Here is a 15,326-nt window from a genome sequence, read left to right as displayed (position 1 = left end):
AATGCAAAGACATCTCTATTTTACCTGCTTCTGTCCAACTAAAGAAAATATGTTACACCTTTATGCAACCAAGCTATGCCCAACACACACATCTACAGGAGATTCACACAGAGCTTTTTAATTCATGGTGACAAGGAGTGCTTCCAGCCTTCTCAGGCCGATGACATGCACCAGTATATCCCTGGAAAGTTACAGAAATTTCAGTGGCAGACTGAAATCTAAAAAAGGGATGAAACAGGCAGTGCTTCATCCAGATAAAGTCTAAATGGTGTGGGTGGGATATATGTGTAGCAAACAGATGAGGCTGCAAAAATTATACAGCCAGTCCTAACTGAGGGCATATGCTCACCAGCTGTTATGTAAATCTGCAATTAATGGAGCTTACGAGATCCTCAGGTGCTTTCAAATCATCATACACCAGAAATGATCAAATCTGCTTTCCCATATGCATTAGATGAGGATGTTAGAAAAAAATCCCTCCTGATGAGCATCTTGCTGACAGTAACCAAAACTTTGTCACTATGGGGCAAAGAAAAAAAATCCAACCCAGTGGAAAACAAGAAATGACTGCAATTGTAATGAATTTCACTATACAGACATTTATTCAGAGAATATAGAAAATCAGTGGCCACTTATTGGTTTGGAGGTATCTGTATTTGGATGTCTGTCAAGTTTTACCAAGTACTCTTTCAGGCAAACCTGGAGTTATTCCCATTCAAACTATAAGATAAGATTGTCAAGGATACTCTGATTTCTGCCACCTCTCAACTGGCATCTAAACCAACAGACTAAGAGTGTGTGTGAGACAGAAAAAACTAATTAAATTTTCCTATGTTTACAGAAGCCACAGTCACATTCTAAGATTCTACACACAGAATGTTCTTTAATATTTTTAATTCAGATTGAAAAAACAATGTGATAATTACTGTTCAGGCAAAATGTCATGTAGTAAATCACAGAGACTTACTCCCCTATGTACATTGTAACTACACTGATTTCAAGCCCACCTTCAATATATCTGTCTTCCAAAAACAAACCCCAGGAAGCCGTTTTGAGCTACTCAAATAAATCCTGCCAATATATTTTGCCAACAAAATTACAGTTAGGTACTATGTAACATTTTTTTAAAAACATGAATTCAATAAAGTGATAACAAAATGTATCTTAGAACACATGGTGTAAAATCCTATGTATTTTTAGAGCTAGTTGTCATTCTAGCCAATGATATAACAATTGAGAGGAAAAATGATAAAGATTTAAATGGTGAAGAGACCAAAGAATTGAACTAAAGGTAGCAAGGCTAAATACCATCAAACATAACCAGTCTTTCCAGACAATTCTTTAAGAGCAACAATGTTGTAAGGCTTAATATGAAAATCAAATGTTTAATTTAAGAAAATATCACAGCAACTAAAATCAGTAGGAGTCCTCTGCTAGTATAAACATGTAATCTTGAAGAATATTTTTTTCTCTGTTAGGCAGCATCAAGGTCAACAGAGTAGAAAGTTAATGAGAATTCCATGTTGTGTTCAACCTTTGGCCAACGTGGTGTTTTGTTAGCCAGAATTTACAAAGCACCAATGGCAAACATTAATAGTAAAGCATGATTTGTGTTAGTGTAAAGAAGGCAGGACAACAGAACAGAGAAGATAAAGGACAATTCAGCAGAGGAAGGAAGTGGGGCTTACCGATAACGTAGGCGAGCAACAGCGCCAGGGTCACCGTGATGGCAGTGGCACTCAGAGCTGTGCACTTCCAGTTGCAACACCTGTAAGGTTTGTTAAAAGTGAAGGCAGGCCTGGAAAAGGTGCTTCTAGGAAGAGGCCTAGGAGGTGGAGAGTAAACAGTATTGGATGTTAAGGGATAGTTCTGACTGGCTGCGCTGAAGATGGCTGAAGACCCAGATCCATGTTTAAACAGGAAATGCCTACAAAAAGAAGACAAAGAACCATGTTGTAAAAAACACTTTGTGATGTAAAAAGTGGAAGGAACTATATAAGCACTGTGTGGTTGTATTGCCCCATGTAAGCACAGTGTGGTACATACTGCACATATCCACAGAAAATATCAAAGACAGGAAAATGTATTTCAATACCCTCTATATGGGAAGTTTTTCAACCACACTACAAGATTTCCAGCAATTTTTAAGTGAAATCATATAATATAAATGAATTCTAAACTATCCTCACAATGTTTCAGAGTGTTGCTGAGGAAATGTTGTTTCTCAGCAGAGCACCTGGGATCCTCCAAAGACAAGCAGTCCCTGTGTGCCTTGTACACAAGTGTGCCAGAGACAGGGGAACTGTTGCCAGCAGTACCCACTCCATCCAAAAACACACAACTGAGTGCACCTCACCAGGAGTACCCACAATATGCTGAAGCCACTTACTACTCTGACCACTTATTTTTTACCATGGAATATAGGAAATAACAGAAAAAAAAAAAGTGACTACTTAGTCACCTGATCTACAAGGATAATCCATTTTGAAGGACTGCAGTTACTGTATAGGTAAGTACAATTTCTTTACTGTTCTTAATTGAGCTATTTTGAGAGCAGTTTTTCTTCAAACGCTTTTGCCTACTGTGGTGATTCTCAAACACACTAGGAAAGAATTCATTTGGAGACCTATTTCAGCATACTTTTCAGGACTGATTGCCTTCAAGAAAAAAAAGCAAAGACTTACATTAGCACAAAAAATAAGGTACAGAAATGTGCCTTGCAGAACAGGCTCTGGTGCAGAAATATAAAGTGGTTGCTTATAGGACAAAGGGTGCTTTTCATAACTGTCAAGTGCTCTCCAAGAGAATTTGGGAAAGGTTATTTAATGTTAAACAATAGCTTATTGTGTTATGTACTCACATAAGAAGTTGTGGCAAAAAGGACAAGTTCAGGGCTGACCATACCAACCACTTATTCTTTTGGAAACACCAACTTTCTTTGGACCTTCTTTCCTTTGTTTGATCCAAGGGAGCAAACTTCTTCAGTGCACTCTTTTCTGACAGGTGCACATCTAAATCTCATGCCACAGCCTGCACCCAAAGAAGTTTAGATCATCTCACTGTTCCCCTGTCTCACGCCATGAGGTCTGAGCTGAGAAAGCAAGGGAAATGACATTGACACTACACAGCTTGAAAGAACAAGGCCCACCTTGGCCACAGGGCTGCCACTAGAGTATTGTTTCAGCCTGAATCTCTGTAGACTTTCTGCTGAGTACCCCAGCTCAGGGAGGCATTTCCTAGAGACCAGCATTCAACTCTCCCGAGCTTGCCAGCTCTTGTTCTGGGACTCAGACACTGATGTGAAGCAACCACCAACCTGCAGTTCAGACAGGCCCTACCATATCACCTGTGCTGGAAGTACTGGTTGCCCTCAGTTGTTTCTTCCAAAACTGAAAGAGGACCTTGTGTTTAGAATCTTATGACACTGTGATTCCTGCAAGCCAAAAATCACAGACACTTTTCAGCTGAAGTTAACTGGCCAATGCTGACACGATCCAGAATCTTCCCAATGGCAAATGTACCTTTACACCCTTCAGCAAAGCACAAGAAAAGTCTTTGAATGCGTATGTGGATCAATCAATCTGTGCTGGTAGAATTTCTTTGACGGATACTCAGCAGGATGTACGCAGGATCAAACGCTCAAGAGTATGAAACATGGTTATTCTGTGACATTTGACTTTAAGAATATTGTAAATACATGTTCCTGAAAAGGTAATTGCTAAAATCATGTAATGAGTATGATATTATGTATTTCCACTATAAGATTTTAAAAGAAAGGTTACAATTTTCAAAATGCCAGAAAATAAAAAGGTATTACAGAGCAGTTTTGTCTTTTAAAGGGCCCTTTATTCAGATAGTTACATAAAAAAGAAGGTAAATGAGAATACAGGTTAGCTTGCATCACTGTTTACAGTGCCTATGAATCAGGAATCTTATGATTAAACCATGAGAATGAAATTTGAGTACTAGTTACTGCTCGTCATAATTACCCAAGTGAACCACACTCGGACAAAACAGGACAATTAACCCTGACTGAGTGCAGATCCTGGCATTATATCACACAACACAGCCTAGTTTTCCTTCCCACTGACTTTCACAGCTGTAGATATATACACTATAGAGATAGCAATGCTCTGAACATTGTAATGTTACCCGTGACTCATTAAGTTCAAAAATTCTAAACTCAAATACAGCAAAATAATACATTCAAATGAAGTAATAGAACTGCCTACAGGACTTTATAAACCTGCTTCCTTCCTACCAGGCCATGAGATCACAGCTGGTTATTTTGGATTCAATGCTTCATTGTCACACATGGAGGCTTTTGCAAGTATGGGAAGCTTTACTTCTCAGTCAGCAGTTAAGATACAGTCACTCAGACTTCTGGTAGGAGAGACTGTCAAGGCAAAATTCCCATTGATATTCAAAGAAATAGAAACAGAATCACCATATAATGTTATAAAATATAAGCATATACATATAAGAAGTATGTATGCATATATACATATACATACACACAAATATTACAAATATAAAAAGTCAACTGTTCTTTACTTGCTTTATGTGTTCAAGACATAATGACAAAAACTACTTATTTGATAATTTCTCATTTAAATTTTTTGGAAACTGCAGCAAAAAGGTCTGATATTGGCAGTATAGATTGTCCTTTATAGTGCATAGCTCAAAGGTATCAGAGGTAAAGGGAAGGAAATGCTCAACTGAAAGTTGTTATTATTAAGGCCCTAACAGCCTCCAATCAATAGCCAGGAATAATTTCATTCTCTTGCACAGGGATTTATAAAAGGGGCTTGATGGTAAAATGCCAGTGTGCAGAGGGAGTCCTTTATTATCAGAAGAGAGCACAGAAGCTGCATCCAGCTCAGTCCATTTTGGACAGATGACTCCATTCACACAGAGTAGAATTTAAATCGCTCTAATTTGTAATAAAACTGAAATTCTGAAGCAAAGGTACACTGAAACTGAGCTATCAGTGAAATAATGTTGAGAACACGTTAAAAAACCCAATTGTTTATGCCTTCCATTTTTCTGAGAGTATATTGAGTACCCAAAGACATTTCTATAGAATTTGAAAAACACTGGTGGCACAAAGACAAATTTCCAAAGCTAGACTGTGACTATGTTCTCATAAACTCAGACGACTCCTCATCTGTCTGAGCACACCACTGTTCCCAAAGGATGTCAGGACATGCTAAACTGTTGCTATCAATTCTATAAAATCAGACACTCTCCAAAGAGCAAAATAATAAAACCTGCAGTTCAAAAGTTTAGATGTGACTGCAGCCTGGTGTGTGCTTTAATATTTGATCGAGGAGAAAAGCTGAGGCTTTTTTTTTTTTTTTTTGTAAACTGGGAACACAAGAAAAATCAGAGAATTTATAAGGATAATTTATAACACCACTCCTTCCAACCAGAGAAATTCTAAATGTTCACAAAAACATCAAAAACATCCATAAGGAAGATGATAATATTCTCTTAAAAAGGGAAATATAGGACCTAATCTGTAAGGCATTTATTTGTGAAATAAAAGTCACTTAATATTACACTGATAATTCCAATAGATAAATAAATATTAAAGGCTCAGTAATAACTTCATTTATAGAAGAGGCAGTTGGAAAACACTTCCTCTTGGAGATAACCACCCCTGTTTGCCTGCCTATCCATCTGTTCATTGCTACAAATGTAAAGATTTTGAACTTTGCATCCTCTCAACTGAAGTTAAGCGGAAGAAAAAGATCCTACCAGACTCAAAAAAATTGTGGTGGAGTAGGATCAAAGCCCTCAACACCATCATCCCCCACTCCCTGAATGCAATAAAACCAGCAAAAGGCCCAGTGAGCTCCCTCTGCCAAACTCAGCTGTTTGCCCTCTCCAAGCCCCTCTCGCTGCCCACCCAGTGTCCAGCACAGCACACGCTGGGCAGTGAAGCACAACACACAGAGGCTCATCAGCAGCCAGGTCTCGACCTGCCCTGACGTGCTCAGTAAAGAGAAAAGCACTGAGGGAAGGGAGTTATTGGGGAGTTCAGGTGACACAAGGCATGAAATTAGACCTCTCAGTTCTGCTGGATACAGAACCAATTGCATTCTGGAAAGAAGCAGCTTCACGCGGCTCATCTGAGCGCTCGTTTAACCTCGAGAGGGACGGCAGAGAACTCCAAGAGTGCAGTTCATACAAATGATGAATTCTCAGCTAAGAGGAGGTTAGAGAAGAGTTCTCTGAGTCTAACACTATTCTCTATCAGGATATTTCGTCATGTACTTTTGGCTTCTTACCTGGAATAGTAATTTAAGTCTTATACAAGCTACTTGTGAAGCAACATCCCAACTGAATTCACGTGGCGACAACGTAATATTATTACAGAAACCAGATTAACTCCACACAGAATTCCATAATTAAATTCTGAGAAAATATGTTTCTATCCTAGTACTGTAGAAATGTCCCTCAACTTTGTCAAGGGCTTGGTATCACTTCTCTAAGTTCTATGCACTTCCTCAGTGCCAGGCATCTGTAGACCTAGAAGTCCACCTTCGTCTGTTCTTATGACATGCTTTCTTTCTATTTCTATTAAAAATTACAGGTTTGTAAGAGGAAAAATGAAGAACAAAAGCAGATTTGAAAGGGAACCACCTGGTGAGTTAGAAACACAAATCTTGGTATACCTTGGCCAAAAAATTAGTCTGCATTTCTCCTGGATAAACCAAGTAGGAAGACATTTGTACTTGTGCGTGTTTCACATTTGAGAAATAGTTACTTAAAGCATTACTAATTGCTGCAAAGCTTTGTGAGAGGAAAACTAAGAAGACTTCAGTTCAATCACTGAAAATTCTCAATTTCTTTTGAGCTAAATTTTATAACTGCATGTAATGCAGATAACTGCATATCTATACCAATGTTTAATTGAAATAATTCCTTTAGATGTCAACAGAAGGGCAAAGGGAATTTTTAAGAGGCACAATAGCTGAAATGTAAGAAGGATTCTGATTTTTGGTATAACCAGAAACTATATGAAGACAGTAATCAAAAGGGGTTTGGAACTGATACATTTGCCCATCTACATTTGGCAAACATCAACAAGGAGCCCATTGGTACTTATTTTAAGTTATTTCATATTTCCTGGGACAGGGGTAAGAAGCAGAAGTTTGCTCTTCCATGTGAGGGGAAAAAAAAACTTAGATATTACCTAAACTTAGATAATAATCAGAATAGGGACCTGTCTTTATAAATCTGGCATATGTCATGCAGCAAACTATATAGGATAAAAACAAGACAGATATTCTGAAGTAATATACAGTACAAGACAACTACTTGGCAACGAAGATACACACACTATACCCTCATCTTGAAAACCAACCCAAGGAAGCTGTATCTGAATATAAGACTTGACATATCATTATAGATAGAATCTGACCTATAATTTTATCTTTTTGTGTACAAGAACTGCAGGAACATGAATTCTCATGGGTGAAAGAAGAGGGAAATGGCCACGAAAACTATTTATTTAATTTATTTTATAATTCTATTTTTACATGCATAATTGAAATAAATTTGAAACCCCCTGGAGATTTGTCTTTGGGAATAGAACTGCTTTGTTAAAATTTCCTCTTTGAGCTTGACTTGCTTTTTGAATCATTCATATAAAATTGCTTCCCTTTATTCACTCATATTTTCTTTATATAGCATTTGAAAACTCAGCCCTGTGACCCTGGATGTGAAAGGATGTAAAAGGAATCTGTATCCTTTACTTTTCACTTTAGTACAGAACAAGAAATGATGCAATGCTAACTCACTAGTCTGTTGTTGCTGTAAGGCAAACTAAGCCTGTTAATCAGGTGGCTAAACCTTCAAGTCCCTGGCAGAAATCTGGGACAATAATTATATAGATATAGGACAGTGCCAAAATCAATCAGGAACAGTTTCTAAAATGGACCAGTTGTCCAAAACACAACTACTTTTTGGTTTTATTGGCTAATTAAAAAAAAACCATACAACTAAACATTACCACACGGAGGACATAAATTACTCTTGTATTTTTGGTTTTGTAAGTGGAAACAATGTGTTTCATAGAAAGCTAACAGGCTGCTTGCTCATTGGTGGCCATAAAATAGCAACATAGCTTTACTTTTAGTTATAACTTTATAAACCATATCATTATTCAAAATAATGAGTAAAGAGTATCTGCAATATAATTGTTCAAGTTACTATAGTTAGCCTGCATAAAAAACCCTTACACAAATTCCAGGGAAGCCCACACCAGAGCTTCTCACAAAGAAAAAACACAATAGAGTATATGAACAATTTAAATCACCTCATTGTCCTTAGTGACTGGATCTCAAATTATTCAAAAGCAGGACCCTCGAGTACCATTGCTGCTGACATGAATGCTGTACTTCATTGCAGCTGACAAATGTTTGTATTTTTATTTTCATTAAAGACACCTTCATTCTCACATTATTAAATTTAAGGTCATATTTACGGCTTTTATTTTAAGTTCATGGTCATATTTACAGTTTTCAATTTATCTTTTACAATTCAGAAGCCTGAAATATTTTTAGATATTTTCTGCTGTGCAGTGAAAACACACAGGACTCAGACTGAATTTAAAACCCTTTGCCATGTGTCTGTTTTTAATATGGTCAGCCTCTATACTGGTCAGATTTATTGTTTAATTAGGTAGAAAATGAGAAAATACAAGTGAAATGTTACAACAGCAAATACTGCCCGACATGATTTGAAGAAAAGATCATAAAGGAAGCCCTCCCCTGCATTTATTCTTGGAAGAGCCCCAAATCTGGTCATTTAACTCAGGAGTAGGTTCCATTGGCAAACAAGTTCCTAATGAATTGCAATGCTCAAACAGAAATTGTCTCCCTGCTTTGTGGCTTATGATCATCAACACCTGTCTGCCTTGGGAGCTGTTAAAGCCATTCTGTTTGCTATGGAAACATTGAAAATGTAATGTAGGCACAAAAGTGCTTCCTGTGTCTCTGCACTGGAGGAACGATTCACAGGACCCACAAGATGCTCAAATGCAGAGACCAAGGAGAAAGAACAAACCTTGCAAAGAGTTCACAGCAAACCGTGTCGGTGTGTGTCTAGATATGCATTTTTATTTAATTATTTTTGCTTCTAGAACTACTCCAGCTTACACAGAAAGGGACTGTGTACAGGTGCCTGTGATTTTAAAGGCTATCAATGTACTTTTTGAAGAGCACAAATAAGTATATGCTTGATTTAAAAAGAACAAAGGAAATCCCTAGTATAGAATAAATCTCTTGCTTGTTGCCAAGATCCCCCCACATATATGAGAGAATTATAATCAAGATAATTTTAGAAAAAAAAATCCAGCTAGTCATAAATATGTACCTTAAATAACTGTATAATGGAGAAAGGAATGACTCCATCTATGTGATGATCTGAATATACTTCTTGCACCTCAAAACTCTCCAAGTTTTCAAGTCTTTAGAGACATAATCAAAGTTTAGGGCTCTGAAATATTGCTGAATAGTAACTGAAAATCACAACTGCCTTGAACCCCAAATACTTCTCTTATTATTCTAGTACTTCGAAGTTTTATATAAATTAATGATAATTGAATCCCAGGGTTATGGTCTGGTACCTCACTGTCCCTTTAGAGGAGCTATTACCATGGTGATAAGATTGCTTAAATTAAGCTGTCTTTTTCCACAGGACTTGGCTCATTGCCAGTGCAGTGAAGGGAGATTTCAGTCCATTCAGCACAGCATTAACCTTACTGCCAACACTGCTAAATGGGTTAGAGGAACTAGGAAGAAATTTGATTTAAAAAACGAAGGAACAAGCAAATATGTTAAATACTGAAGCACAAAACAGGACTAGTTTCAAATCCCACTTTGAAACAAAATCAAAATTAGCTAAGTTTTGAGATTTAGACAGAAAACTTAAAAATTCCAATGTTTTGGTGACCTAAATGCAAAGCTTTACTCAAAGTAAGTGTGTCCAATGGTTTATCAGACTATAGGGAGGATGAGAGAAAATGTCAGGTAAGAATCCCTACTTAACATCTAGTTTTTACTTCTTATTTGGGAATTTGACTGAAGTGGAAAAATAAATAGCAAACAGCAGAAAAAACCCACAAAACCGAACAAAAAAGCAAGATATGGAAACAAATAACTGAGTGAACTATCAGGGCATGGAGCAAATGAAAAACACTACTTTGAATTGTCAGGGTTTAATACCTACTCCATAAAAAGTAGTAAGCTATGTACAGATGAGGCTGTCAGAGATAATGACAATGTATTACACTGTAAATCATAAGATTTGAAACATTAGAGGAAAGTATCTGTGAAACCTGAAAAAACAATTATTTTAGTGGAATGGAAGGGAATAGGCAATAGGTTGCAAGTACTTTATTCTAGCGCAGAAGAAAAAAATCAATTTATGTAAGAGCCCAATAACATTATCCTAAAAAAGAGAATCAATGTTTCCTGAGTTTTTATGCGTTGTGAGAGATCCTTGCAGTCTTTTTCTGGCAATACTTACAAATTATTTCTCAGTGTGACAATGAAATTACTTCATGTTCCTAAGTAATTTTAATAATGAATATGTTATTCTTCCCAAACAGGCTGTGCATGCACACAGGTAGAGCCTGCATTTGCATTACAGTGCTGAAGGTGCAGCACAGTCAGTCACCAGCTTGAGCTGTTACACCTCCTATAGCTACAGCTCTTCTCCAATTTCTCGATCAACAGCTGTTCAATGACACATCCTCTGAAGTTTTAAAGGTGTTCTTAATTCTTATTTTTGTTCGAGTTGCTTTTAATCAGAATAATTGCCAGAGTTAAACAGCTGGCCTTGGCAATGACACACAGATAAACTCTAACCTTGGCTTTGACAAAAGCTTCTGTGAACTTGAACAAGTCATTTCATCTTTCCAACTCAGTCTTGTTATTAAACAGTTGGGTTAATAAACCAAGTTCTGACAAAACTGTTTTGCAGATTAGTGCATATAACACCTCTAGATAAAGCACAAACCAGAATTTCTGTTTTGCCCTTTTCTGTAAAAATATAACCAAGTTTTACCCTCCAAAAAAACTTTCAGAACACATACCTCAGCATACATCTTTACTACAGCCTTCTGTGGTCTAATCTAGGGTTTCAAATTCTGATTAGGTAAGAATACATGTTTAATCAGAAAACTGCAAACTTTTTCAGAACTATAGAATTTTCTTTGACATAAATATGACACATTACTATTATGAGCAGACTCATAAACTTGCTTAATTTCTGACTGTCCAGAGTGAACAGGTTTTACAGTCACATGATTAGTTCTAGGAAATATTCTCCTATCTGAAAATTTTGTAATATTCCACAGCAGTAGAGAAAACATCAAGCACATGTGCTGATTATGGATTAACAGGAGATACAGCTGGAAAAAAAGCTGAACATGTGCATTCTGATTTTTGCCTAGTTGTTACAGTAGGGAATACATTACTGTCTAAGTCTTCTTTTTGATGCAAATGTTCCAAACTGAAAAAAAAATAATCTGCTTAGACACATTAGGTATGTAGATATTAGGTAGATTTGGTACTATTAAAGATTTAGCACAGAAACATGGCTGCCATTAACATGTTTCCCCTTATTTTGTAGGATTATTTTTAATGGGCAGCTAAATATTAACAAAGAAGGAAACCAAGAGAATCCAGATATTAGGCCAAAGTATCTGTTCAATTCTAGCTGAATCATTCACTGTAAAAGGAAGGAAAAACAAGCTGCAAGCCCTTCTTTTCTCTAAGGCTGTGTGTGTACTATAGACTTCTGGGAAGCGGTGACCACAAATGTTTTTTATTACAACATTCCCCTGCTGTAGCACTTGTCTGCACATAAACGGCAGATACATTTTGGCAAACAGACTCACAGATTTCCTTTTGGATTATATAGCCTTTCAGCCAGCTTCTTAGGAGGCTGCAGGGAGCAACCAGAGGGGGCATGAAATCAGCTGAAACAACCACTGAAGGGCCAGAAAGTGGAAAATTCCCAGACTTAGTGAAAGAATAATGTGCAGCCCAAAGGATGTTTTCCATTCTGAATTCCTAATCCAACGCACAGCCCTTTATATAATTATAGATCTACCTATATATCTCCGTATTTGTGCTTGAGAAGCTTTGAATTTGCAAAAAAATAATAAGAAACCAGAATAATTAACCTGAACTCAAAAGAGAAATGTATTGCGAAATATTTTCCCCCAGTGAGGTCTGATGAGAATTCAGTGAACAGGGATGCAGGGAGGCTGAACAAGATCTACCTGGCTGTTAATTGAAGAGAACCAAAAGGTACTTCAAGGGTACAGAACACCGAGGGATCAGCCTTCTTGCAGCAGAAGGTATAGACAGATATATGAGATTGTTACATGAGAAACGACAGAGATTCATCTTTATAAAGACTGTGTAAGCAGACTCTTTTAGCTCTAGAAGGAGTAGCTGAACTAAAATGTTGTTTATGTTCTCTTTTGGAGAAAAGTTTCCATCCTCCTTGATTCTTTTTGAGATTTGTCCTTAAGATAAATAAGGAAAGTTTTATTTCAGAATGAATTGGCGTATTCTTCAATCCCAATTTAATAGCAGAACTAAAACTTAACACTTCTGATGAGGAGCAGTTAAGTGTTTAAAGATGGATATTAAAATTAAGTTTTATAATAAAATAAAAACAACCATTTTATAAGAGAACCAAATTTATGTTTCAGTGATTAATTCTGAGAACTGGACCTTGGACATATGTGTTTAAAAACAAAACATTTCCATGCATAATACCTTTTATTTTCTGGATCAAATTGGGTGGATGTTAGACATTCTCCTGCTTCAGCAAACAAAACTTTCACAGAGAGTCATGCACTTTACATGCCAAAATCTAAAGGAAATCCTAGTTAAAACCTCCTGGTGTTTTGCTCACAATGAAGAGGACTGAAGAAAATCAAGGTCTTGTTTTAAAAATCAAGTCAGCAAACACACTGTAGTTGAAAGCCATCAAATTAGCTAATACTTATCAGGAAGAAACAAACAAACAAACAAGCTTATTATAGCAAAAAAGTCAGAGACTGTGCAGAACTTTGAGTACTGAAATACAGGTTGTCTGAATACAGAATGTGTTTGTGATCAAATATATTTGATTATTCATGTAAATTGTGAATGATCCTAAAGTTGAACCTCCCTTTCCCAGCTCCCAAAGGTAAGGCTTGCCATGCTCAATACCTGCCTTGGGCCTGTGTCATTTCTCCATTACCAAATGATTATCAAATTACATTCTTTGTGTATAGATTCAATAAAGTATTTAAATATGCATTGAGGAAAATATTATTTTAGTATTATTTCCTACCTAATCTGCAGGAAACCTACAGCCTGACTAAATCAGCTCCAGAGGTCCCTTCCCACCCCAACCCCAGTCCTAACCATTGTGTGACTCTGTGCGACTCCAGAAGTGCCAGAGTGCACTGATTAAACCAAACCTCTATTTGCTGTTTACAAAATGGTCCTGGGAGAATGTGGGAGAGCAAGACAAATGCACAAGCACAAATCCTGACTGCAAACCACCACAAAATACTCATGTAATCCACACACCTTAAAGAAACCAACGTCTCCCAAAACTTTGCAAAACGCGCATTTATGAGTATTAACGACCTATATGAACCAAGCAAATAAGGCCTCACGTGGCTGCTCAAATCAAAACACACCAGCATGTCCTGAATGACAAGCTTGTAATTGCCCAGCACCATCTCATGGCACTGCCAGGCCACCTTCCCATTTTTTTTTTTTTTTTCCTTTTTTCCCTCCCCAGCGCTTGAGATATTTTGTGCACCAAAGGTTGGTCTGTACCTGGTTTCCAGCGGGATGTTGCTGTTCAGGACCCAGCTGTTATGGAGATGCACTGAGTCCTGGGTACTGGTGGGGGGAGTTGGGGCAGCAGGACTGGGCTGGCTGCGGGTGGTCATGGATCTTCTCTGGAGAGAATCGGCCGTGGGAGGCGGTTTCCTGGCGCAGGTGCAGGCGTGAGGTGGTGGAGGCGGTGGTGGGAGTGGTCTGAAGGTAAACTGGTTATGTGGGCTACCTGGCATATCTGAAACAACATGGGAAAAGCACAGAAACCCCACAGAGGGTTATTATTTAAGAAGAAAGATGAAGACAGTGTTTGAATGTCGTTTTTGCAGTTAGTGGTTCATTTATGTTCATCTTAATTACAAACAAAAAAAAAAATAAATAAAAGGAGACTAAAGTCTTAAACTGAAGGAGGACAGATTTAGATGAGATATTAGGAAGAAATTCTTTATGGTGAGGATGCTAATGCACTGGCACAGTGTGCCCAGGGAAGCTGTGGATTCTCCATTTATGGAAGTGTTCAAGGCCAGGTTGGATCAGGTCTGAGCAACCTGCTCTAGTGGAAGGTGTCCCTGCCCATGCCAGAGGGGTTCGATCCAGATGATCTTGAAGGTACTTTCCAACCCAAACCATTCCATGATACCACGATATAATAATTATTGGAAATAAAGCATTGTGCTTTATCATGTTGTTAACCCTATTTCCTCTAAAATAAGTTGCAACATGTGAAATAATTTAAATATAACAATCTACTGAAACAGAGACTACCAGATACAGACGCACATCCTACAGTACTGTAGTTCAACAACAACAAACAACCCAAAAGAAACCAAAAAATAAAAAGAAAAAGACATTAACATTCACTTAATTTGTCATAGGATTTTGGGGGGATTAAGGTGAAGAACAAATAAATCAAGCTGACATTGAATTGCAGCACAGATACAAGCTGATTTCATGAGGTATAGTTCTCATTTAAGAACATCTGTGAAAGAAATAGACACAGTATAAAAATTAGTTTTGCACCCTAACAAACATCTTTCATAAAACAAGGTTAACACATTTCTGCGAGTCTGTTATTACATTTCTTAAATGGGAGCTGAGAAAAGGTCTCTGAAGCACTGATGATCCAGACAGCCAGAGAAAAGGTTCTAAGGCAGATGAGCTGGCAAGGAGCTCACAGCCACTGGGCCAGACTGAGGAGACAAAGACAAATGTGGCAGGTACCCAAGGCCCTGTTACCTGTGCTGTCCTCGTCCTTTAGGACCCCAGAGGGAGGTTGTAGCTGCACTGTCCTGCCCTGTGCTAACGCTGCCACTCAGCTGTAAGGTGTCTTGAATCCTCATGCAAAGGACAATGCAGACACAAAGACAGCATAATTGTACGTTGAAGGGACAATAAAAGTTTGTTTTCTCTACTTCCCACAAGAGCCTCCAAAGCATCTCATTACAGCAAGACACACAG

At 37.7% G+C, this 15,326-nt stretch overlaps 1 protein-coding gene across 7 annotated transcripts in view; it reads right to left on the bottom strand.

Moving 5' to 3' along the window:
* TENM1 (teneurin transmembrane protein 1) overlaps positions 1-15,326 on the bottom strand; it is a 755,935-nt gene that overhangs the window by 139,007 nt on the left and 601,602 nt on the right. For all 7 annotated transcript variants that reach the window (XM_064669852.1, XM_064669856.1, XM_064669858.1 and 4 more), the window contains 2 exons: positions 13,866-14,106; positions 1,689-1,927 (listed from right to left, as the gene is read on the bottom strand). In XM_064669852.1, the coding sequence (XP_064525922.1) occupies positions 1,689-1,927; positions 13,866-14,106 (480 nt within the window). The remainder of the gene's footprint in view (positions 1-1,688; positions 1,928-13,865; positions 14,107-15,326) is intronic.

Source organism: Pseudopipra pipra, chromosome 13 (assembly GCF_036250125.1).
Source record: "Pseudopipra pipra isolate bDixPip1 chromosome 13, bDixPip1.hap1, whole genome shotgun sequence".
NCBI classification, from domain to species: domain Eukaryota; kingdom Metazoa; phylum Chordata; class Aves; order Passeriformes; family Pipridae; genus Pseudopipra; species Pseudopipra pipra.
The sequence above is the reverse complement of the archived record's forward strand: the minus strand, read 5'-3'. Positions and strand labels throughout refer to the sequence as shown.